Here is a 27098-nt window from a genome sequence, read left to right as displayed (position 1 = left end):
TGAGGAAATTTATTTTTATAGAAATGGAGAAATTGTTGAAACCACGGTTTTGATGGCTCCCTTAGATTGTGACTAGCAATGTGGCTGCCCAAACATTGCGGGATATATCTTTGGGGATGGAAAAAATGCCAGGTAGGGGAATCATCTGTTTCACTGTTAGCCAATTTAGTTCCTTGAAATTTACTTCTTTAGGTTCAAGTTGTTGTGTAGGAGCCACATCAAGCAGGAGAAAATATAGCATATATGCATGTAACAATTAATTAGTAATTAGTAATTATTAACCATAAATGTATAAATTACTAAAATAAAATTAATAAATAAACATTTAAGTTACTTTTGAAAATCTGTTTAGCCCAAGTATTATTCTCGTTGCTATATTTTCCTTGTTCTATGATATTTGCATGATCGAGGAATATCTGCAGTTAAACATTATGTACATTTTTTTGTGATTTTGTTAATAGTCGTGTAGTAGTATCTAATTTTCATTGAAAATTATTGATGTATAAAACTTAAACAGTCGTCGTTGGCTGAGGGTTCCCAACTTTCAATTCTGGTTCCCAATTTTCCCAACGAGAGTTCCCAATTTTCCTGTTGGCAAAATTTGATGATGATGTTAGTGCCATAAAATGTCAATTGGGGGTGCTTTCACTAACAACTTTCACCATGGCGTCAACTGAAAACGAGAAATTAAGTTTATACGTAAAAATAATTCACCGAATGTCCTTGGGAACTATGCAATAAATGTAAATTATATTATTTATACCCGTTGGAATAATGATTTGCCATGTCAGACAATAAAAATAATCTTGCATAGAATGATTTAAGATATTCGTGGTTTTAACGATCTTGGTAAAAAGAATCCACTCATAATTTATCTTTCTGCGAAACTAAGGTAGTTTTATGTAAATACTGTACACAGTTACGTACTAGTAACTTCAGGTAATAAAATGCAAACTATATACCTGTATATTTATTTGAGATCACCGGTATAAAAATACCATATACAATCAATTATGTACGACATCAGAAAGCATAAAATGAACAGAAACTCTAGACGGATATAAAAGTAATAAGAGATAAAATTAAATGCAAAACTTATAAGAAGACTTAGGTTAGGTTAGTATTGATTTAGAAGTCTTCTTGTACCTATATTCCGTGCAGTTAAATAGGTCCGTTACATCTTCGTATCTATCACTTATTTCGTGTAATCTAGCTAGTGTTTGTTAAAAAAAACTGATGACACATAACTGACCTTTTTAACGCTTTTTTTTAAACCAAACAAAATGTCTTCACTGGTCACTGAGCCGAGTAACTGCGGTGACAAAAAAATACCAATACGGTGACAAAAAAAAATGGCAAAATCCATCGGGCAAAATGTCATCTTATCCAATTTATTTTATGTGTGTATGTATTTTTTGTTAATTGTTATCATATTTTTATTATTTCTTCTATTTATCCTAAATTATGTAACATATCAACATTATACCTACGTAAAAGCCCTAAAGGTGTAACATGAATAAAATACAGAAATAAATGATTTTAGACCTGTGATCACTCCAGGAATACTGAAAACTGGAAGCAAACCAGTGTCGCCTGATGCATGGTTTTTACGATGTTTTCGTAGTTTTTTGGATCATTTATACCCACATACCGGGTCCAAAATTATGTAGTGAGTACTTTTGAGTTGGATAAGTTTTATTTAGCATGGGGGAAATCCAGAAGTCAGGAATGTAGTTCTTGAACTACAGGTTCAAACGATCTTTGTCGGTAAATAATTTGTATTTACTCTAATGAAGTTACCATGTAACTTTAATCGGGTACCTACACTAAATACTGTAAAATTATGAAAAAATAAAGTATTATTGATTTATGGGAGAATTTCTTATTTTTTAACATTTAACTTTTAAAGTTTTACAAATTAAACTTGATAACTTGGTTCATTCATGGGGTGAGGATTGTCAATGTCTTGGCAGCGGATGCGTCTACCCATCTACTGTGTGACGGGCCGGATTTGGCGAAACTGGTTGAGGAAGATCTTTTTACCTCTCCAGCAGAACTCGTTCGACCCATCGCCTTGTACCGCATTGGGAAGCATGAATTCAAACGTCCGCCACACAGAGGGCTGAAAATCGCCTTTCATAGACATAGAGACTTGAATTTTCGAGGGTATTTTTTTGGCTAGAAATGGATTCTGCTGATCATTACTATGCTAAAAAATTTCGTACGAAGCAATTGCGTGTACAAATGAAGGAGTTATCATTTTTTTAAGAAAAATTTGTATTGCACTGACATTAAAAATGGGGCTATCTCTGGAATCATAAGGTTGGCCATTCTATCCTTACACACAGATATACTACTATTTATTTGTATTTTTTGACATACTTCGTATTATGGCGCAACTAGCGATTTTTTTTTTTTAATCCTCAAGTTGAAAAAAAACTTTTTTATGTTGATGATTCATTTTAATGCTTAAATGCTTTGTCTAGTTTACAATATGTATTTTATTTACACTGCAAGCCTAAAAGCATTTCTTATTCAAGTTTTCACGTGTTTATTTTTTTAATTATTTTTTTTATATTTTTCAAAGGAAAATTGTAAAATGATTGTTTTTAATAAAGCATTATAGATACTTTACTTACGTAGGTACCGTTGTTTCTAATTTAAAAAAAACTTACCTAAAACATGTTTTTTTTACTAAAAGCATGGTTTTTCATTTTTGGTATAATATGTGCCATCACTGACTGCATCAGATTTCTACGAGCTCAGTTCAAATAGGTTTTTGCCAAGACTGGTGTAAATCTTATGAAGGAAGTCCCTGACCCAATACACTGGGGAATTCCATTGGCAGGGAAAGAATATCGTTCAAAAAAAATTTTTTGGAAATGAGTTGAAATAGTGTATTTTGTTTGTTCATAGTATAAGAAAATCACAAGCATGCCATGATTACATGATTCTAATTTCGAAAAATCTGTGGTAAAGCAGAGTATTTTATTTAGTCATTGGGTAAAACGTCAGTTTGTATCATGATAACTTTTAGTTCAAAAAACTTACATACGCCATTTTTAAGATTCTGCAATTGTTTAATATTAAATTAATATACAAATAGGCCATGCACCTCAAGTCAAATTATAACTGCCTTGAGGTGCATTGCAGTGTGTAGATATAGGTTTTAGAAGTTTTTGTAATTATTTCTCTACAGTTTTACGCACTTTTAGGCACAGATTATGCAAATTAAACCTCGTTTCAACAATTACTACAATAAACAACTATTTAAATGCACAAAATAGGTTATTAGTTTGGGTTAACCAAGTAATGTATGCGTATTTTGCTAAACATTAGCAAGGGTAACAATCTATCCCGACGTGAGTCGTTGTTTCTTGTAGTAATTAAGTTCAAATGTGGTGTGTAATTTCCATAATCTGTGCCCATTAAAAGTGCGGCGGTTAGGGAAATATTTACCACAATTTCTTCTAAGAGCTCGAAAAAAACCACTGGGCATATCATTTTTGAAAAAACGCTTTTTTCCAACCCTGGCCTGACCTTGGCTTTTGCACTTAATAATAGCTAGGGAAGCTGCCAGTATTTTTTGGAGTAGGCTAAATCGCTAAAATTCTCTCACCAATTCATAGCGGCCCGTTCATCCCGTCTACCACCACAGAATATACATTATATGTTTTTGGCAAGTTACCAGAGTATGTGAACGAGTTGTTTGTAGTATGTTTATGTGGTTTTACTGTTTACGATTTACAAACATGTGATTAGTCTTACGTAATTCTGTCGAGTAAACATAAATACAAAACCATACATATTTAGTTCAAGCCCTCGATAAAACCTAGCATAGTCTCGAGTGTTTGTCGTGAATAAACCAGAATTATCACATGACCATGACAGTACTCCGTAAATTTGAAATACAAACCGAAAAATCATAACCCTAAATATTAGAATCAAATAAAAGGTAGTATAATAAGACAGAGTAGCAAAATCGTAACTGGTTTGTCCACGTTTGATAAATTAAAAATATCATGTTAGCATTTTAAATTGATAACATCACTTTCAATGCAATATTTTTGGCAGGATCACATGTTTAGTAAAATAATAACTCACCTGACACCTGCACACAATGTCGGCTTCAATGGCCAGCATATCCACCACCTTCCCTTTCCCCTCGTCACCCCATTGGGCTCCCAAAACAACTGTCACTTTATTATTTAAATCCTCTTTCGGGACGTCATTGTCCTCACCACACCGGACGGGAGCCATTTCTGCCCTAACCTAAACACAACTGACTTGACCGAAACGAACACAGAAATGAATAATTTGGAATAATTTCGTACTAGAGAATAGAGATGTTCGTATTCCTGTCCCGCTTACTTGGAACCGGTTTATGCCGTCACTGGAACCGTCGATATTATTTCATTGCGGAATCACTAGTTCCTTTTGGAATAATTTATCCAAAACGAAATTAGAAAATTTTCGACTGAAAATATTTTGTGGAACCGGTTAATTTTCATGTGATGACACCTGATAAACCGTGTATAAACTATGGACAGGGCTATCCGAGAACATTTTGAAGTCGCGGGGTGAGGGAGAACATGTGGAAAAATGCCTTTACTTGCTTAAATTTTTTTATGACATGTACATTCGCTGTCTCAAAAAATAACGGCAGTTATAATTGCACTAACAACATTTTAAAATAGATAATATTTCGTTTTACATCACTTTGCATACAAATCATTTCAAAAGTTTGCCTTACAAGATGGCTGCCAGGCATCTCCTTAACCTAGATTTTGATTCAATGTCACTTCAATTCATTCAAAATCGCACTTATGCTCTGTCCAGGGCTGTCTCGATTCCTGGTTTGAACACACGTACAGATTGGCGAAATAATGTAGACAAAAATGGAGGGCGCTGCAAAAGATTTCGATCGTTTTAAAAAATGGTTTCAAATGTCAGCACCAAAAAGCATGAAACTAATTAAAAAGAAAAATTATGCAACTTTAAAAAGGCACTACTGTTTTAATTGAGAGAATATTTTTCACATCGATACAAAAAATGGTAATTCCTCAAATGAGATGATTCTAGATCATCTTTTAAGACATTTTTTTTATGGACGGAGCTAGTTGAGAACAATTTAAAGCCGCGGAGTGAAAGGGAACACGAAAAAAAAGATGGAAGAAGTATGAAAAATGTCAAAACATACCTAATTTTTGTAATGACAAATCCTCTTTGTTTCATCAAAAACCCAAAAATCACATATGCCGTTATAACTGCATTAACATAACAAAAATAAAATTACAATAGTTCGTTATGCTCCACTTTGCATACAAATCATTTCGAAAGCTATTCAAGATGGCTGCCAGGCAATTTCACCTCACCCTAGATTTGGCTTCAATGGCATGCGTTCAAAATTGCACTAACGCTCGGTCCGGCTTTTATAATGGTATCACTAGGCTTATAAAAAAACGCCCGGTTTGCCGGCACAGAATTGAAATGATAATTTTTAGTAATGGTATCACTCGATTTATCTTGCCAGGGCTCCTACCAGAGAGCAACTTGACGGACGTAAATATCTTACAAACAGAGCAACTTATATATCGGCCTTGAGAGAAATTTACATCTGTCAAGTAGCTCTCTGGTAGGAGCCGGCAAGATAACCCGAATGATACCATTACTAAAAATTATCTATACCGGTACATCAGTAATTTTGTACCTACTTTGTTACTGTTACCATGACTTCAATTCTGTTTATTAGACTGTTTATTGTCTCGGAACATGCTTGGAACTCAACAATACACATCAACGATACGTTTTTTGTCAGCCAGGAATTTTTATTTATTTACAAAAGAACCATGGCTAAACTCGCTAAATTGTCGAAAGTGAAATATGATTTTCAAAAGGGGACTGTGGTTCCTGGAACATACTCTCTCCATCGGTAAGCTTTACTGAACAACAAAATTCACAAAAATAATATGTTTAACTTTATCGCTACATTTAGTGGTATAATCAACATAAGGGCGCTATAAATTGGTTATTGTAGCTAGCTTTTGAATAAAAAAAATATGTCTGACCATTAAAGTTTTCAAAACCAGTTTCTTTCCGAGGCTAAATAATAGCTGGCCATTTCAAGAATGTGGACCCAGAGCGTTAAATACTCTGTCCCCAAACTTCATAATTATAGTTTTCATTTCTAAAACAGACAAAAATAAACTCAATATTTATTATACGATTTGCATTTTTGATGATCTCTCTTAAAAAAACATTATCGTCAAGGGCGCATTTAAGTGGGAGGGGGTTATGGGTTAGGATAAAAAAAAATCGTACGAAAAAAGAGAATAGTACACTTAATTTACATTAGTGAAAAATACAAAATTAAAGTTGTCGAATTCCGCTGCAAGCTTCACGCAAAAAAATAGCACTTGGTTTCAACTTTCTACAAGAAATAACTAATTATGTGGCGGGAGTTTGAAACCCAACCGAGAAACTGGGAAAATCAACAAACCAACTGACTAAACATTACACCTTTCTCAGCGGAGAGGTTAGACCACCAAGCAACTCTTACTCGGCACACATTCCTTGCTTCATTCACATTAATTCATCATCTCAAACATATCCTTCTGTTATTTTCACTCTTGACATTTTTTTTTTTTTTTTTTTTTTTTTATATTTACTCCACACAGGAGGCCCTGAAGAAAATAATTTCCCTCGGGGCCTATGTCATCTTTGGGGATGCTGTGTGGAGGGTCTTTTTGTGGAGAGGAAGGAGTGAACATGGGTCTTGAAGAGTCCCATGTTGTAGGAGGGAGGAAACACAGAGGCCGGCAGTTCGTTCCACAGCCGAGCTGTTGAACTTAAGAACGAATCGTAGAAGCGACCCGTTCTCATGTGACAAGTGTCAACTGTGTACAAATGTTGGGCGCGCGTTAGGCGTGTATCCCGACTACGCACCGGTGCCGAAGGGATCAATGACGCTAGTTCCTCAGAGCATCTTCCATTGTAATACCGATAGAACAAGGACAGCATACCTACCTGACGCCTGTGCTCTAAAGATTGCAGTCCGTTTGTTAAGATTGGGGAATCTATCAAACGGACCGCCCGTTTCTGCACAGAGTCAAGGGTTTTTTTCAGGTATTTTGGGGCTCCAGACCAGAGATGGCTGCCAAATTCGATAGTAGGGCGCACTTGCGATTTGTACAGGGTGAGCAGTTGTGTACTATTAAAGTATCTGCGGGCCCTGTACAGTACGCCCAGCTTCTGAGAGGCCAACTTTACTCTAGCTTCGATGGAGCCCCCGTACCTGAGCTGGTCACTTATAGTTACACCAAGCATATCAATGGAAGGCCTGTTCGGAAGATTGCTTCCGTTGAAGGAGACTAGATTATCATTTGGATCCCTTTTAGACGTAATCAGACAGGATTGGGTCTTTGAAACATTAAATTCGACGAGATTATTTTTACCCCAGGAGGAAATACTCTCGAGATAACCGTCCATTCTCTGCTTCAAAGCCCTCCGAGCCGTTGGAGTTTGTGTGCCCTTTGGGGGCTTGTCAAACAAAAAGCTATCATGAACTGTACTGTCATCCGCGTAACAATGAATCGGTGCACATGTCAAAAGGTCATTGATGTGCAACAAAAACAAAGTTGGAGACAGAACCGATCCCTGTGGGACGCCAGCATTTATGGAGTGCGAGGAAGAGGTGAAACCGTCAGCAACCGCCTGAATCGACCTATCCCTTAAAAAGTCAGCAATCCACGTACACAGGGATGCGGGAAGTCCGTAAGAATGCAATTTGTTGACAAGTCCTCGGTGCCAGACCCGGTCAAAGGCCTTGGATATGTCTAGTGCGACCGTTTGGGTCTCACCGTGACGTTCCAGGCACCGCCCCCAAACATGCGTCACATACGCGAGAAGATCACCGCACGAGCGGTTCCGCCGGAATCCGTATTGACGGTCGTTGATAATTTTGTTCTTCTCGAGGTATGTGAGCAGTTTGTCGTTGATCACACGTTCCATCACTTTGGACAGAACTGATGTGATCGCTATGGGGCGGTAGTTGGCCGGGTTGGAGCGGTCACCTTTCTTGGGAATAGGGTGAATTACCGCTTTTTTCCAACCAGAGGGCACAGTGCCACACTTCAGGGACATTTTGAAGAGCTTTGTCAAAACTGGAACTATTTCCGCAGCACACCTCTGCAATACCAGGGCAGGTATTCCATCAGGTCCACTAGCTTTGTTAACATCGAGCCCCCGTATGACGTGGAGTACATCCCGATGCCGGATCCTCAGCTTTTTCATATAGAAGCCGCAGTGAGGAACCGACGGCGGAACAGCACCCCCGTCGTCGAGGGTCGAGTTTTCCGCAAACATTTTCCCTAAAAGGTTTGCCTTTTCGGTGGCGGTGTTTGCTAGTGAGCCGTCAGGTCTGGTAAGAGGTGGCAAACTGGGTTTGCAAAAATTTCGACCTATTGAGCCCGCAAGCGACCAGAATGCTCTGCTGCCATGCGGGCAGGCAGCCAGCTTTTTGCTGATCTGCAGGTCGTGTTCGAATTTAGACCTATTGATGATTCTCTTGCATTCCTTTGCCGATTTGTTGTATGCTGATCTGCTTTCGGGCGTTCGAGATGTGTTGTAGGCTCGGTAAGCCGCGTTTTTTCGTCGAACTGCTTCGGAGCATTGTCGACTGAACCACGGCTTTGAGCCCACACCAGTTTCTTTAGTAGTCGATTGTATGAAGCCATCCATCGCCGAATTGATGACTTTACCAATCTCCTGGGCACATCTTGAAGGGTCCGAAGTCCGAAAACAAACAGCTGACCACGGAAAAGCATTGAAATGGGCCCGCATACCGAACCAATCTGCTGACCTATAGTGCCACACTTTTCTCCTCATGACATGGCTCTACTCGAGTATTATTTGGTTCACTTGATTATGCCATGTCTTCCTTGGGCATCCCTGACTTTTACAATCATCTATCGTACACATTCGCATCATATATTCTCCTTACAATCCTTTCTTTGTTTATTCGTTCTACATGCCCAAACCATCTAAAAGTATATTTCTTAATCTTACTCCTTACATCAGCCTTGCATTCTTTGCAGATCTCCACATGGTTAAAATATCTACAGCATTTAGTCTACTTTCATCCTTCTCTGCCAGTTCCATGCCTCACTATCATACATCAGTGTTGGTATTAGCGCCCTATTGTGAACGGTTAGCTTCGCTTTGAGATGCCATAGTCTCAAAGGCTCCAGACGGTTGGGAGCAGTCACATTATGAACATCATCCCTGCGCTATACTCCAGGGTGGGATTTGACCTATTCCACAAATGCTCACCACCGCCTGCGAAACCTTGTCATACCAATCCTCTTACACGCAGGGTATAAAAATATCACAATATGAAAATGAATTAAAAATTTTAATTTTTTCAACAGCCCTTCCCAGTGCAATTTGAAATTTCCAAAAGATCTGAAACCCATCCACAAGAAGATAAAGAGTGCTTACGAGGGCAAGACGGTTGTGAAGGTGCCCCAGAATGATAAGTGGAGGCAGCTGCTGGTTCCCAGCCACGAGACTAACATCTACCCCGCCGTGTGGCCCAAGTGTGAATACGAACGACTGAAGCAGCAGGCAACGGTGACTTACTTCATTCTATTGCTTTATTTGTTAGCCTGTTACTTATCAGTTACTGCCCTATTAACAGGATACTGCCACCTCAGGATACACATGCAGCTGTTGGGATTGTAAAACACCAATAGATGCAGGACAAGTGAAGACTCCAATTCACATATGGTGCCAATGTCCCTGGTGGGGAACAAGGCTCAGTTACCTGTGATAACACATTGTGGAACCAGGAGACAGCCGAATATCCAAAGACAATCCTGGTGGACTTTGTTACTATTAAAGGAATGAGGTAAAATGGGAAATAGTACAATAGGCCCATGGTCTGAGTGCTCACAGGAACTATGTAAACCATCTCTGTTTTATTAAATTAAATAAAAAATACAAACTAATTATTTACACGCTTATGTCAACTTGAACTATATTTGACCTGTTTGTGGTGGAAATGTTCAAAGCGTCAGGTTCATATGTGTTCAAATCTCCGCAAGTGTAAGAGAGACAGACAGCGTGCTAAATGGTCTAGAACCAAAAAGTACTAAGTCAATGGCACATTTGTATAAAAGAATTTTTTTTTTCTCTGTTTAAAACATATAAAATGAGATAAACATTACCACTTTGTAGCCAAGTCGACGTGTCTTACGAAACTTCATGTGAAATTCTTGGCTTAAATGTTCCGCCAGTGTCGCCTGGCACTCCTAAATATGTCCGTAGTAGGAATGATATAATATTAAAATTGAAAAAAAAAAATATGCTTGATAACAGTAAAGAAATGATCATATCCCTCCCTAAACACAATTTTCTCAATTAGGGAGGTGTTAATTAACAGCTTGAAACATGTATGACATACTTACCCTTATACAGATCATTTGAAATAATAACTGTTGTACACCGTCATTGGACAGTTGGTATATATACTTTGTTATTACTTTGTAATTTTATTAATATTAACACTGCTGTACACTTACTGATGATCTTACACACTTACTTCTATCAATATGTATTATTTGTTATCATTCTGTTAATAAAAAAATAAAATAAAAAAAATATAACTAACTAACTAACCAATCTGCCGTTTCTCCGCAGGGGTAGGCGGAGAGGACTGACCGCCAAACAGCTGGATCTTGGCACACACTCCTTGCCTCATTCACATTCATACATACTCTCCTATTGATTATGATTATATATAAAACCAATAACACTTTCAACACAATAAAATATATACATTTTTCAAGGGTAGGGTTGATTCTTTTCAGTGGAAGACTTTAAATTAAAGAAATGTGTACTTTAAAACAATTTAAAATTTTGTAAGCAATTTAAACAATTTCGTAACAACTCACTTTTGTTTTACAAAATGATATTTTGTAAATCCTACCATCTTAACAGATAAAGTGTGTAAGAATGTATTTATAAAAAATATTTGTTTATAATATTGTGTACCTATTTATGGCACCATAGATACTACAGGCGTGGTGATTTGAATTATGCAAAGACGATTTGAAAGGGAAATATGTAAATACGAATGTTAGAAGGAGCGCTCTAATATTAAACGATAACAATTAAGCGAAAATGGTGAAAATATTTAATAAAACACTCGTTTGAATAGAGCAAAAATCTCTCAATAAAATGCTTTAGTTACATTTAAAGATGTGAATTTTTTCATATTAACTAACAGAACAAAACGTGTTTTCAATAATTTTCGGAGCATACTTTGCGATTTTTTTCTATCGAGGAAATTTCATATAATTAACGTTTCGGCATAAAAAATGTATAGATATTATTTTGGAACTTAAAAACTTAAAGAGTTAAAGGTAAACTTGTTATAAATCAGTAGAAATTGGGAATGTGGGGGCTTAAGTAGTTTTCCCAGAATAGCTCCATAAATATATTAAGAGAAAAATAAAACTCTCTCTCTCTTACTAAAAAAGTTAAACAAATAAATATTTCAATTTTTATTGTATTTTTCATAAGTGTCTTTTCAAATAAAAATAAAATCGTTTAATGTTTTTCTGTACATAACGGCAGTAATAACTTTGGAAATTGGAAATATTTTTTGCTGTGATGTGCACCAATTTAAAATATTTATTACTTACCTGACTCGTCTCGTTCAAGCAAAACGAAAATTCTCTTTTGATTTATTATTTAATTAAAAGGCGAGTATGGTTAATTTAGATAATATGTCTACCAAAAGGTTTTAAAGTATAAAAATCTATGAAAATAAAAAGCTGGAAGCCGTTGCCGAATGGCAAAACAAATCTTCCATACTCGAAAGGCAACTCTCCAAGAACACCAGAGGTTCATAATTTGTTTTTCATAAATTTTAGGTAGTCACATTGTCCGAGACACTGGAAGCCATACGTGTTGCTGAAGAAGATGCAAAACAGAAGATAGTGGAGAGCGAAGCAAGGAAAGAGAATCTCAAGAAAACACAGAAGAAACAACCTGGTCAGAAGGTGGACAACCCTGACCAGGATGCTCCAGATCAACTTGAGCATGTGCTCAAACGCTGCACAGGTACACACTTCTGTAACAAATCAAGGTTTTACTACAACCCTGGAAAAATTTAAGATAAATTTTATCATATAGCAAAAGCACTCTACATAAGTACATAAATATTGAAACCAATTTAATTTTTAAGTCTCTGCACATTAAGGGTAAACGTAACGTACATTATAATCTATGCATTTATAGATGGTGTTAATTTAATTATTTTACTAAACGGTTCTGTCCCATAAGCGCTTTCACATGCGCTTATGTGCCGTGTACGTCTAATACCACCTAGATCCCTGTCCCTCCTAGATGTCTCGGGGTAATGGTACGGCACGCCGGCCATAAAAGATTAGAGCGTTTACTAGCCCTTCTTAATGCCTTTGTTGCTTGGTTTTATCATGTATTTAGAATAATTTAAAATATGGAACACATAGAGACATCTATTTGTATGATCAAGAACTCTTTAATATTACCGACATTACAGTGATCTACACAGTGATCTTCACAGTGATCTAATTGTTTGCTAAAACATTCATGACTAGCCGTACACAACCATACCTTAACCTTTCGGCATTAAAAAGGTTAAAATATAATTTTTTCAAGTTACGCTTTAAAATATTAAGACAAATTATTTGTTTGCGCATGTAAAAATATAACATGTATATGAATAAATTGGTTTGTCCGTATGAAAACGCAGTTCTTTCAAGAAAGACTTGCAAATACAATATTGGATTAAATCACCAATACAATATTCTATTTGTATGCCTTTCTTGAAAGAATTGAGTTTTTATACGGGTAAAACTATTCATTCGTATCCATATTACGTATGTAAGGGCGCAAACAAATATTTCATATTAATATTTTAAAGCATAATTTGTGAACAGTGTATTTATTTTCTTAAAATAATTGAATTTACGCCATCTATGAACGCGTAGATTATAACTTATGTTACATTTACCCCCCTAGAAAGATAATCACATACTGAATGGCATTAAGTCCCAGAGACGTATGCAATGACATTAGTATATAATGTGAAATATATTTGTACTTTTTAGGTTTTACGCATTAGTTAATGTATTATTATAATAAATGAAACCCATATCGATTCTGTAATAATATTTATTAATTATAAAATTTTACCTCTTAACTTAACACGTTGCTTACGGTGTGCACATATTTGTGCGTTTCAGAAACCTTACATTGCGGCGGGGCGCACATTTTTGTGCATTTCTACGACCTTCAACTTCACATACAAAAAATACATCTTAACTTGTAATTTCTTCTGTTATATTGGCTTTGCTGTGTATCGGTTAGGTGTCGCTATTATAAACACAGCATTATGGATTCTTTCTGGTTCAAAACATTGCTAAAAGTCATCATTAATTTCAATGAAATATTGGAAATTAATTTTAAACAAAGACAATAGTTGGTATTTTTTCTTCATCGTCAAAAAATGAAATAAAATATGTAGAACATTGACCTTTACTTTAGTCGATAGCTGATACTTATGACGCAATAAACTCAAGTGAGGAAACCCTAATATCATTTTTTATTCGCAGCTGTTGTGATTTCAGCGCTTGTTAAACTGTGTTGTTATTATGGAATATATATTGTAAACATTATAAAACGCGTATATGACTTTTTATTATTATTGTGATTTGTGGACTTATGTGATTTTATTTTGAGACGTTAGACATTTACAATTACATTTGTATTTTTTCGAGTTCATTCGAGAGCATCATTGTGGAATAATTAAATGTGTATTTAATTTTTTTTTTACTTTTGTGATTTGTTTTTACGCCTTTTGGGATTACGATTTTTTTTTATAAACCTAAAATCGACGATAGAGACTATACTTTCGTCGAAAAACATTTTGAAGACATCTTTCAGACGTACCCAATGACGCTGAAGAAGAAATCAATGACCTTCACGAAGATTACAGTGAGGCTGAAGAAAACGAAGAAGATGATGAACCAATTTTACGTAGAAGTTCAAGACCGCGTGTCATGCGCATATCATCCTCTGAAGAATCTTCAGAAGACATCCCTGATATAACCCTGGATTGGTCAGAATTTGATCCTCCTAGGAATTTGCCTGATTTCGAAGGTGTACCGGGTCTAAAAGTTTTCCCTGAAAATCGATCCTACACTTGGGATGTTACATCGCTATGTATAGGAGATGATTTGTTCTACAAAATAACCAATGAAACAAACATATACCATGAGAGAAATCATCACAACTATGCGACATCAGCTCACGCCCTTAAATGGAAAGATGTAACTATTCAAGAATTAAAAAAATGGTTTGGCTTAGTTCTTATAATGGCGCTAATGCGAAAAAATACCATAGGCGATTATTGGTCCACAAATCCTCGGATAGAGGCCCCTTATATTTCCGAAAGACAATGAGCCGCGATAGATTTCGACAAATTTTACGAAATCTCCATTTTTCTAATTATGACGAAATTCCGACCGCTAGCACAAACCGTCTGATCAAAATTCAAACTGTAATCGACTACTTCACCAAGAAATTCCAGGAAGTATATACGCCAAATCAAAATCTATCGCTAGACGAAGGGATGATTCCGTGGAGAGGTCGTCTGAAATGTCGCGTGTACAATCCCATGAAAATTGTAAAATATGGAATCCCGAATATGATGATTTGTGAATCAAAGAGTGGATATATCTGTAATTTTAAATTATATTCAGGTTTAAGCGCTTGTTATATGATAGCGAAATTTCGCAAACTGTCAAAATGTCTTCATTTTTTTGTCACTAGAGGGCGGTAGTTGTACATTAATTAACATGTTAAAATATAACATCACATGTGCGTTTGTCGCAAAGCAATGATCGTATAATATGAATGTGAAATATTAAGTAAAACAAACAACTTAGTAAAAAGGTATGACTTATTTGCATAACCTACTATTTTGGTAAAGCATTTAATTTGACATTTTTTATAAATGTTTCATCATTCACTTGCTGTTGTCATTAGTGTTGAGGAACATTTCCGATACATATAGTTTGTTTTACACGGTGTTCGGAAACTCGTGGTATAAACGGTAAAACCCTTTATAAGTCATAAGCTAAAAACGGATAGTTTTGAGACCTGCAACATTAAGGTTTATATTTCTTTATGTTTACAAGTTATAAGCCCTTGGGTTGTAATCATTCTGAGGTAACGCACAGAGGTCTTGAATCGAACCAACCGCCCGAAGTTCGCACATGTTGAGTAAATTTACGAAAATCGCGTCCTGGTCAGTTTCTCTATAACATTATCAAAGCAGTTATTCCCCTGTAACGCAAATAAATAAAAGTACATTTTCCTTACCAACCTGTCGTTTTGTAATGAAAACAATAATTTTATATCATTTTTTTTAAATGGACACCGGTCAGAAAAAAACCCGCTGGAAAATCGAAAATTTCAAAAAAGCTAAGAAAAAAAAAGTTTTTTTCTGTTCATCAAAATGAATATAGAATACATAAATAAAACCATTAAGGGCGTATCGTTTAAAAAAAGTTGTCCTATAAAGGGATAACTTGTGAATAACCTTTCATTTATTGACAATTTTGGGTTATGACTTTTTTTATTTGAGCTTTCGTTTTCGAGAAAATCGAAGGTGGATTTATTTGGTGAATTTCTTAATTTTATATTTGATAGAATATCTATACATATTAATAACATCATTAATAAATTGACCTCGAGAAATAAAAGAAATTTTATTTTTTTATTTATATATTTGTTAAATTATTCTGTGTTATTTAGTACAACTAAACAATAATCTTTTTTCATTTATTCGTTACTTGAAGCATACCTTGTTTGGAGTATTTTTTCCGGCTGCCATGGATAAATCATAATATTGATCTACAAAGAGAAAAATAATATTGGTAATTTTTGGTTCAATTACCAAACGTGCCCTGTGATAAAACGTTCACTCTCCCACTTGGTCAGAGCGCGTAAAGACAATGAATTCTCTCACACACACTTGCATAAAGATGCCGCCAGTAAACAACATGACGTTAGTGCTAACCGTTAGGAAAAGGAACGCATATTAAATGTTGAGTTTTAAAATATGACACTTGAAAAAATACAATACGTCAAATTTACATGAAAAAAGAGAATTTGTGAGTAATTACTGTTTTTGTAGCTTCATTAGATTATTGCAATGCTTCAAGTGAGTCGGTATTCTACTTTTAGACCCATTAATGAAACATTTTGATGGCATTTTAGAAATATATACGCCGTGAAACAGGGAGCGATAGCTTCAGTACCGTTCACGGGGGCTTCTCACCCGTAATAAGTAAAATACTGTGAAATGTCTTGAAAATTTGGTGCAAGATGAAGTATTTATTTAATTGTTAATATCCACAGATATCATAACGATAATAAGAGGCCGTACTTCTACAGATGTGTGTATTATATACATATTTTAAATTAAAAATATTGTGTAAAAGCGTTTTTAATGCGATAATCATGGATCGAAGTTTTAAAAGTGGGTTGTATGGTGTATCAATGTTTTTATTTTTTATAGTCGAATGCCTACAACAACTACAAAAAAAATAGGCAGACTGAAAAATAATAGTCCATTAATTGGTATAAAAAAATATGAAGTCTGAGAATGACATACGAAAGGTAGTATTAAGCCGTTTTAGGGAGCTGTTTTCCAGCAAATCACCATTATGCCCTATAACCCACTCTTAAGTGCTACGTTAGATTCCACAATAATCCAATTGCTGTCACCGTACCTAAATAAATGGTATAATATCTATCCGGATAATTATTACAATAGTGTGCGTTTAGCCAACCATCTAATGGGGTTAAAAACTAGAATCTGCGGCACAATTAGAAAAAATCGTGGCATACCGCCAACACTAAAAAATATACACCTTAAAGTCCAAGAAACCACATATCTACGAAAAGGGGGTGTACTTCTTCAAATGTGGAAAACCAACAAGAAGAGAGATGTAAGGATGATCTCTACGATACACCAAGCGAATATAGTGGATACGGGAAAAATTTATAGAACAACAGGGTTGCCCATCAAAAAACCAAAATGCATTGTAGATTACAATAATTTGATAAATGGTGTTGATCTTGCAGACCAACAATCCAATTTACAGAAAATCTTTAAAGTGGACCCTTCTTATACCTTATTCATTGTGGAATTTTCAATGCTTTCCAAATTTAAAAAAAACTTAACGTACATAATAAACTTTGCTTCCGCGACTTTTTGTTACAAGTTGCAGAGACCTGGCTTGAAGATAGTTCTTCCGCAGCAGCCACACCGTCCACATCATTCACGCAAGATTTGCAAATAAGTACACCTACTTGTGTCACGGCGAGAACTCCTTTTTTTGATCCACATGATAGACTGTCTGGCATTTTGAAAAACCACGGATTGGAAAAAATAACGAGTGAGAAAACTAAAAACTTAGTAAGACGCAATTGTCGAGTTTGTGCGAAGCTCAAAATACGGAAGCCAAGTGCGTTCATGTGTAAACAATGCAAAATTCCGCTTCATGTTGGTAAATGTTTCCAAACATACCACACCAAGAAAAAATATGTTTAAATTTAATTACCTAGTTTTAGAACGTGTTCTATTTTTCCTATCATATTTTATCCTATTATATTTTTTTCCTATGTATATTATTGTAATAAGTAAACTTATCATAACCCCTGAGTCATTATTAAATATTAAATATTTTTTTATTACTAATTTTTGTTTTATTGTTATAAGCTCCACAGTTTGAAGTTTGCTGACGTACATCCGGTAGTGGGATTGCGATCTAATTTCGCCCGCCGCAAGTGGCAGTTTTTTAACAAACATCTCCGTAGCTAATGTGTTAAATAAGTCTTATAAATCAAAAAAAATCTTTTACTTCTATAATTGGACCATTTTATAAAACTATTTGGCACATTTCACTATTACTAAATGCTTATTAGTCTTTTTATATTACTAAAATAATATATTTATAGTATTATACACATTTATCACACAAAATATGTGTCGCGCAAAAGTTTCACAGAAGATAATCATCCGTCTCGCGGACGAATATCATAGCCATATCAAAGTATTTGAGCACTTACCGTTGTTATACAGCCGTCTTACGTTAGCTCCGACCGACGACTGAATTGACTGAGACGCTACGAGTGTTGTAATTAAAAAGAGACAACAATATTCAAAAACCGTATACGTCAATAAAATAAAATAAAATCATTTCGTTTACATAGTAATTTGCAACATTATTTTTCTTGCACAACAAATTATTATTTTAAATGTTTGAAGAAATAATATGGCCCTACTTTGCTGTAAATTTTTTTAAATGCTGCTATAATTATTGTTCATTTTTTGGTAATAAAGAAGATTTATAGTTATTATTCTTAAAAAAATAGTGCATGTGTCTTAGTGCCCTTATTGATAACCTCCTACACAATTTCAGTATGTAAATATAATTTAGCAACTTGTGAATTATATTATATTCTTTTTTGCAGGTATGAAGAATGAAGAATACCAGGGTCCGCGATTGGCCAACCAAATTATATTGGCTTCGAAATGTCACGCCATTCGAGATGCTCAATGCATAGAAAAGGAGTTGATCAAGAAGGAATTGGAAGATGAGGAAAGAAGGTATTTTATTATTTTTTTTATTCTGCGCAGAAGAGTATAATTGTTCCAGATAAATAAGCTCATAGTTAATCAAGGGAAACAGGGTCGAATTTCGGAGTGTTTAGACCTTACCACAGCACTCAGGGCTCCGACGGAGTGGACCTTCGATTTCCCTAGATACTCGTGGGACGAAAATTGGACCATTCGAAAACTCCCTCTTCCCTCACGGGGCATTCAGGTAACCAAGGCGGAGTGGACTCCTCCGTCGTGGGACCTTCTGGGAACCAAGGAGGAGAGGTGAGACGAAGGCCTTCTCCCTCGTGGGGCCTTCAGGGAACCAAGGGGGAGTAGACTCCTCCATTGTGGGGCCTACAGGGAACCGAGGAATAGTGGAGAGGAGGGACGAAGTCCTCTTCCCTCGTGGGGCCTTCAGGGAACCATGGGGGTGTGGACTCGTCCGTCATAGGGTTTTCAAGAAACTAACTTTGTGTGGACTCTTCCTCCATGGGGCTTTTGGGGAACTAAGGAGGAGTGGAGAGCATAGTTGAGAAAGAGTTGTTCCTATGATTTGTTCTTGAGTTTAACAGCTCGGCTGTGGACTTCCACAGAACATCCCCAAAGATGACATTTGTCCTGAGGTTCACAATTTTCAGTTTATATTATCTTCTTCAGTGATCAAATATAAGTGACTCCTAGTTATTATAATATATCTGTGGTTAATCTGAATAAATTAAATCTTAGGTTTTCCACAGGCTCGATCAGATGATGGAAGAAGACAGGGTAGCAGCTTTAGAAAAGGAAGAAGAGGAACAGCGCATCAAGAAGTCCCGCCGTATGGACAACATCAAGAACATTAAGAAACAGATTGCGCAGAATGACAGGGCCAAGCTGCTGGAGGCGGAGAGGATTGCCACGGAGAGCATTAAGCAGAACCAAGTGGGCATCGCAACACAACTCGATGAGCTCGAACAGATCAGGAAGAAGAGAGAACGATGTGACAACTTGAAAGAAATTCTGGACAAATGTTAGTCAATGATTATTTTTTTGAAATGTAGGCTTACCACAATGCCAGAATCCGGAGGTCACGGGCAGGGCCGGCCCTGAGCCAAACAGCACCTGGCGCTAGTAAGTACCTCAAAGGCGCTGTGATAGGTGTTCGGTATTATCAGCGCCTTGGCTCCTTGGCTTCTTGGCAAGTTGGCGCCCGGAGCGGACTGCTCCAACTGCACTTGCACAGTGCACAAGTAAATTGTATTTGATTATTTTTTGTTGTTTCACAATTATATTCAGGACTTGCATACTGCGAATAACATTGTATGCACGGACATTTGGAGGTCTTGTTTTGACAATCTTAAATGTAGACTCGTTTTATAAAAAAAATTAGCGTCCTTGCGAGAGCCCTGAAGGGGTACCATTAGGGTGTCCCAGGACATAAGGAAGAATTTTTTTTTCATGAATTGAAATATGCATACCCTCTCATTTTATTCCATTTGATCCCAATAACTCATATAATAAATATTATTTTGATTAAACACCGGCAACCCGTGCCGACTTGATGCCAAACATATGGTACAGAGTTAATATGGAAGGATTTTCAATTTTCATTTTTGTCGGATAAATAAAATTTAAAAATGCACAAGTGTTCAATTGTGTAGGATTTTATATTTGAAAATGGTTTATTGATTAAATTTTTTCTTCATAGTTTGTTTTTTACAGTCAGGATAAATCTTCCGGTGTTCCTGAACGCATCGTAACAAAAATTATTTTTGTTCCTCTTCGACCATGAGATTAAGCCATGAAAATCTTGCATTAACTAAACAGTTCTTTCAGCTGTATCATTCACTACCCTCAGCGGCGACACCTTCTTTCTGACTTCTTGATACGAAGCATTATTTGACCACATCGTAGGGAATTCGTTCGTTCGAACTGGCATCTGTTTTCAGACAATCAAACAAATACTTGCTCTTGACTGAAATGAAGTCCTAAATATTTTTCTCTGAAACAAAAGTCACTAAATTATGATATGAACAAAAACCTCAATACAAAACATAATTTAAACTACTTAATAAACTTACCATACAATTTAGCATCAAGATCTTCCTTCGATGGGATGTAACGTTTGTCATGGGTTGATAATTTTTTTTTTTGATATTTCGAGCATTTTTATTTTAGTTGTTTGATCCACAGCGTCATCAAACAGCGATAAAATAGATCCTTAATCGGTCTAATACCATAACTGCTTACTGAACAGAAATAAAGCTGCCATTGAGATGTTTTCATCAATTTTTTCTTAAGCCTTCATCGATTTCAAAAAGCACAAGTCCTGGTAAGGTGCTTTAACTGCTATAATACATTGTAACCATGGCTTGACATAGGATGTTACTATGACTGTTCATACACATTATTGCCTGTGCAAATGTCTAAAAGTGCCGCCTTATCTTTACCGGTAAATTTAAATTGCGCACAAATTAATGATATTTTCAAGGAATAAAGCGCCTTTGCCATCCATCGAGCACCTGGAGGCCGAATCTTAAATTTTCTCGCTGTATCTCCTCCTAAAACTATCACACAGAGCTCTAAAAACTCTCAATAGTCATCTCCAAGTATTTTTGTTGTCAGTGCAGTACGGTAAAAGTCAAGCAAATCATCGATTTCGGAAGCGGTTAGGTGCAATGTGAAATTTTCTCTGTAGCACTGAATTTTATCGGGATCAATATTTTAACAGTTATCTCGAAACTTTTTGAAGAGTGGTATGTCAGGGCTTGTAGTCACTTGACTGATTTTTACTTCAAACACAGCTTTTAATACCAACTATGGCTATATTTGGTATATATTGACAGTTAAATTCACTTTCCGGATATTGTAGAACAAAACTTCAAGAACTTGTCCATTAGATGGCCGTTTAGAACCCGATATTTGGTGTTTTGCGACTCCTATTAAAATATACTCTTTTTAGAAGTGCGTAAATCTAACAACATCTTGCCTGGACGAGTGATTTTCGTTTACTAACAAAATAGCAAGTTACTAGAAGCTCATAAACACGTTTGCTCGCTGGCGTCTTAATGTACAAGTACTGACATCTTTCGATGCAAGTCGGCACGGGTTGCAGTTGTCCAAAGTAAACGAAATTTTTTTTATAAGTGTTTTGTCATTATTAAAACAAAATTAGAGGGTATGCGTTCAAAAATAACAACTTTAATTTTTTTGGGACACCCTAGGTACCATATGTACAGAAAACAGGGCGGGGAAGTGGTGGGCCTCCTCCAAATGTTTGGGTGAAGAGAAGGGTCCCATTCAAGAAAATGGATTGCAATAAGTGGAACGATGTATTACCCGTTCTACGAGTTTAAATATAGTTAATAAAATATTCTTCCATACAAAAGACAAGGATTTAAAGATATGACTTGGTTCACATTTTTAAATACATATACATATAGTTGGGACCCGCACAAAGAGATTGGTATAAAACATTGATGTAAAAAAATAAGAAATGTTGCTTGAAATTACTAGTGTTTGGACCAGATCTGAGGAAGTAAGAGGAAGGTGGGGAAGTCCCTGGCTATACCTTTATCTTCACAACATACCCCGATTGGAGATGCCATAGTTGCTCTGGCTCCAGACGGTTAGGAGCAGTTGGGTCTCTTGTGCGGTATTTACATAAATTTAAATGAATTCGTTTCGGGAAAAAACCTGCCTTGAAAGAAAGAATTGAAAAGAGTGGAAAGTAACAAGGAGAAGGAACAGGGCGGTTAAAACGTATTTCTTTAATTTAGTCTAGTAAAAAAGTAAAGTCACACTAAAAAAATTGATGGTGTATTATTGAAATGTTTGGTTGATTTCAACACAAGATGATTTAAAGATGAGTGTTCTTTCAGGCAACGAAGAGAACATGTACTTCAAACAGCTGAAGACCGAAGAAGAACGCGTGGCGACTCAACGTATTGAAAACTTCATAAAACAGAAGAAAGAGAGAGAGGCTAAACAAAAAGCCGATGCTGATGCCATCAAGGCTGCCAAAGAGAAAGGAATCGACTCCATATCAAGAGCGCAGAAAGTCTGTCTTTCAAATTGATTTTATTAAATTGATCATGCCAGATTGTGAGCAGCTTATAAAATTCTTTGTTATGGTGTTTTTAGGCTGAAAAACAGCTCAAAGAGGAACTGGAGTACATAAGGAACTTGAAGATACAGGAAGATGTGGAAAAGGAGTTCAGACGGAAAGAGAGGGAAGCCGCTATTCGACGGCAACAGGAAATGAAACAATTGAAAGCATCGAGAGAGCAACAGGTTTGAAATTTACTCGAATAATGAATAGTTTTCGTGAGAAAATCACCTCAATATCGCTTTGCAACTTTATTTATATATATATATATATATATATAATCCACCCCTTATCACTTACACTTATAACTACATAGTAACTTAGTAAAAATTTATTACTATTGGCTTACAACTCAGTATTCCCATTGAAAGTATAAACTATAATTACTTTCATTTATTAAAACTCTCAGATCGAAGAATTATATTCGACTTAATATTTATGTTCAAAATTGTAAATGGTAGTGTAGACAGCCTTGATTTAATTAACCTCATTGAATTTCATGTAGCCATTAGAGCTACTCGTTCTAAAACCCTGTTTAATTGTAACAATTCCAAGAGTGAGCATTTTAAACACTCGCTTGTACCTAGATTACATGAAGTTAGTATGTAATATGTACGCAGATGTAGCGGATCTGTTTAACTGCACAGAAGCTAGGTACAAGAAGTCTTTAATATCATATCTTCTAAATCATTACTAATATAATGTAAGTCTACTCATACTTGTTGATAATATTTTGTATGTACTTGTATCTCCTTTTAGTATTAATTTTATACTTTCTGTCGTCATTTAATGATCAAATGCCACAGTTAATTGTTATTCTGTGACATGAATTATGGTGTATGGTATATTTATACCGTTGATATTCAATAAACAAAACTGAGATTAATAACTAAGACATACGACTAGTGACTGAAAACTATACATGTTATAATAACATATTACTAATATTCCTTTCTAAGAAATTGGCGAGTCATATATCATACTACAACAGTGCTGGTAATCTCCAAAATTTAAAGAGGACAATTTATGCGTACCTAACAAGTATACTCGTGGGAGATTCCATCAACTTGTTGTTTTTGCTGTGTAGTGCATGAGAGTGTATGACGTTTGTTGTTGTAAAATTCTTAATTTTTCTTACTAAAGCTTTGTAAATTGATAAAGTAATATAAATATAATATGTGTATATTCTAAACATACTTTCTAATATGTCATTCTGTTGTGATTCTTCTCTGGAAGTGAGAAAAGATTTTAATAAACTAATTGCCTATTTTTTATGTAATAATGTATATTGCAGACATTTAAAGGCAGATTGCTCTGGAAATACTAATTGGCTATATTTTATGTAATAATGTATATTGCAGACATTTAAAGGCAGATTGCTCTAGAAATACTAATTGGCTATATTTTATGTAATAATGTAGATTGCAGACATCCGGAGGCAGATTGCTCTGGAAATATCACGAGACGAAGCCATGTTCCACAACATTGTGCATAAAAATATGCAAGACATTGCGAGGGAGGAAGATGTAAGATGTTTTCTGTTATTTTCTATTACCACGGTCTCCGTGGTCGAGGAGTAAGGCTCTCGACTAGCAATCCGGAGGTGGAGGTTGGCGATTAATTTGTGTTGTATCACAATTTATTCATTTAAAAAAATATATATCATATTGCCGGCACATTCTGGAGTGGAAGATATTCTCAGTATCGCCCTGGTGTATCTACCATTCAGAATTGAAACATTGCTTGAAATGATCTGAATAGGCAGGGTGAGCCTTTCTCCTTCCCTCTGTGCCTCACAACATACCCCGATTGGGGATTCTCTAGTCTCACTGGCTCCAGATGGTTGGGAGCAGTTTGGGACTCTTGTGCAATATTCTCATTAAAAAATATCAACTCCGAGAATTGCAATATTATTTTATTATTATCACCAAAAACTTTAGTTTTAATATTGTATTATTTTGTTTGCCAGATGAAAAAACAACACCATAATGCAGTGCAAAAACACCGTCAAGATATTATTAAACAAATCAACGACAAGGAGAGAGAAAGGTATTTTTTTAATATTTTACTTTCATGTGCAATAAATGTGTACATACTTATTTACACTGCACCAATATTGATACATTCTTCATTGGTGTTACAACCCATGCAGAGTCCTGGCAAACTCCAATTCCTTTTGCTGCAGTGTTTGCCTCTATACTAAAAGTATTGTCGTTCCAGCTAGAACGAATCTGATTCCAAGGGCGTTTGACTCACTCCAAGTTTGCAAAATATTATTATAAATGAATTCGGATTCACTCTCACTGTGATTCATTCCGAACTGTGGGTAGATCTGAAATTGATGCAGGAACCAAAAATATTTGCCTTACAGCAAGTTTCTTTTTGCATTCCATGCCATTTGGGGATACACAATACACATAGTCTCATTGGCTCCAGATGGTTGAGATGGTGAGTTGAGTACGGTGGTTGAGTACGATGTTAAATAAAAAAAAATATGAACCACCCACAGACATAGGAATTAATAGACGAGAAGATAATGGCGAGGGGTAAAATCAACTGTTGAAGAACGAAGGGAGTGAAGCTGACTGTGATTCGTCAATAAATCAATCTGACAGTAAATAGGCATCTCGCATTATAAGATCACCATTTACTTCTTAAAAGTAAAATCTGCTTTTGAATGAATAGACATTTTTACATGGGAGCGCAAATTACTCGCCACGTTATGAACAAATTTGCGAAGTCCAAATTCGGCAAAAAAAAAATTTCTTCTATTTTCAGAGTCGAATATTTTGTTTACGTATTTAGTTAAGACACTTTTATAAGTGTTCATAATTTAGTTCCCAGCAACCAACCAGCTTTGTGTTTCGCGTCCAGACGTTTCTCGATGTGATAGTAACAACTGATTCATATTATACGATGTGAATATGCTTAAAATAAAGTAAAATAATGCTTATATATGGAATGTAATACGACAATTGGGTTTATTCTCTTTTTCACATCTATTTTTACAAGTTTTCATAGTACAAGTCAACATTTTGCCGTGTTATTTCGTAAAATGAACCGATGATGCCTCGACCATAGTTCGCACAAGAATGATGACGTCACGTTTTCAAATTTCACTTGAGGCCATACACGAGCACAGCCGGCTCCAATGGAACCGGTATGGGGAGTGGGGATAATACGCTTTTAATCACTTAGGGCAGGTCTACTAATATTCATATGTCTATGGAACCACCCCTTAACCTGTATTGATTCCCATTCAGTGTCAAAGATAAGTACGTAAATATGAGAAGTTTGATTACTATTGTAAATCCTACGATTCCCATTGTGTCCCAACTTCGTGGCATTCCACCGGAATTCTACGCGTATCATTCCAGCAGACTTAGCAAGTCCGGCAGAACGAGTCTATTTGGCTGAACTCATAATCGTACAGCCCCGGTCCACATTTTTGTAAAATAAGTGGAACGACTCACCCTTACTAACCACCTTAGCCACCCCAGTCCTGTAGGTTTATTAAATCGGCACCTCTTCAGTATTCAACTTTCTTCCTTTTTTGCTCTGTGTCCTGCCCAAACCAAATTTTATAAATTTTCTTAAACTCCGAGGATATGTCCTTTCAAAAATTTCAATATTCATGTTTGTAAACCGGTGACACTTGGATGACTTCTCTTATGGATGTATCTTCTTGCAGAATTGTCCTGCGCCAGAGAATGGCTGACGAGGGAGTGGCCCTCCGGCTTGACATTGAGCGGCAAGACAAGTTGGAGAGGGCCATCATCAGACACAAGATCGGCCAGATGAGAGAACAAAAGATTGACAAAATGTATGTTTCCGAAGTGGAACAGAAACTGGCCAAACTGAAATACTACTGAACTTATCTTCTGAAATGATCAAATTGCGATGTGTGCTTTTGTGTGTACCCAGATTAAAATGTATTTTGTACTTTTTATACTAGCTTTTATTGCCTGTAATATTGATGAGAAAAGTGTGCCGAAGCAATGACCTTATTATGGAAATTGAAGTGCAACTAAAGAAAGTGTTAATCTGTTCATGGTCTGATTATAACACTTGGAATTTATTTGAAGAGGGGTCGGAAAACCACTGATAGGTAAATTTAGTGATTAAACCACAATCAACAACGGAATGAGTCATTCAGTTCGAACACTTCTCCGTAAAACACATTCACAACTACTGTACTTTTTTGTTGCAATAGTAATATTATGTAAATTAATTAAGTGTGGGCCTCAATGGGTTTGCTAAAACCCACTCAATAGTTTTATAAGGTTA

General features: G+C 35.9%; 2 protein-coding genes across 3 annotated transcripts in view; one reads left to right on the top strand and one right to left on the bottom strand.

Moving 5' to 3' along the window:
* Positions 1 to 4316, bottom strand: part of Adss (adenylosuccinate synthetase) — a 58320-nt gene extending 54004 nt beyond the window's left edge. Inside the window, exon 1 of the mRNA XM_089641166.1 lies at positions 4105 to 4316. Within this exon, the coding sequence (XP_089497292.1) occupies positions 4105 to 4260 (156 nt within the window). The 5' untranslated portion in view covers positions 4261 to 4316. The remainder of the gene's footprint in view (positions 1 to 4104) is intronic.
* A 1236-nt stretch (positions 4317 to 5552) lies between these two features.
* LOC149417073 (cilia- and flagella-associated protein 45-like) lies at positions 5553 to 26989 on the top strand. 2 transcript variants are annotated; one of them, XM_089640752.1, is made up of 11 exons: positions 5553 to 5690; positions 5846 to 5932; positions 9429 to 9630; positions 11937 to 12126; positions 18595 to 18730; positions 19462 to 19733; positions 22585 to 22763; positions 22847 to 22996; positions 24233 to 24337; positions 24781 to 24860; positions 26503 to 26989. In XM_089640752.1, the coding sequence occupies exons 2-11, from the start codon at positions 5850 to 5852 to the stop codon at positions 26681 to 26683; spliced, it is 1578 nt and encodes a 525-aa protein (XP_089496878.1). In that variant the 5' UTR covers positions 5553 to 5690; positions 5846 to 5849; the 3' UTR covers positions 26684 to 26989. The 2 variants fall into 2 exon arrangements, with proteins under 2 accessions (XP_089496878.1, XP_089496877.1); XM_089640751.1 differs by having other exon boundaries at positions 5553 to 5932.
* The last annotated feature ends 109 nt before the right edge of the window (positions 26990 to 27098 follow it).

Source organism: Hesperophylax consimilis, chromosome 16 (genome assembly GCF_061612785.1).
Source record: "Hesperophylax consimilis isolate HC1 chromosome 16, BYU_Hcon_1.0, whole genome shotgun sequence".
NCBI classification, from domain to species: domain Eukaryota; kingdom Metazoa; phylum Arthropoda; class Insecta; order Trichoptera; family Limnephilidae; genus Hesperophylax; species Hesperophylax consimilis.
The sequence above is the reverse complement of the archived record's forward strand: the minus strand, read 5'-3'. Positions and strand labels throughout refer to the sequence as shown.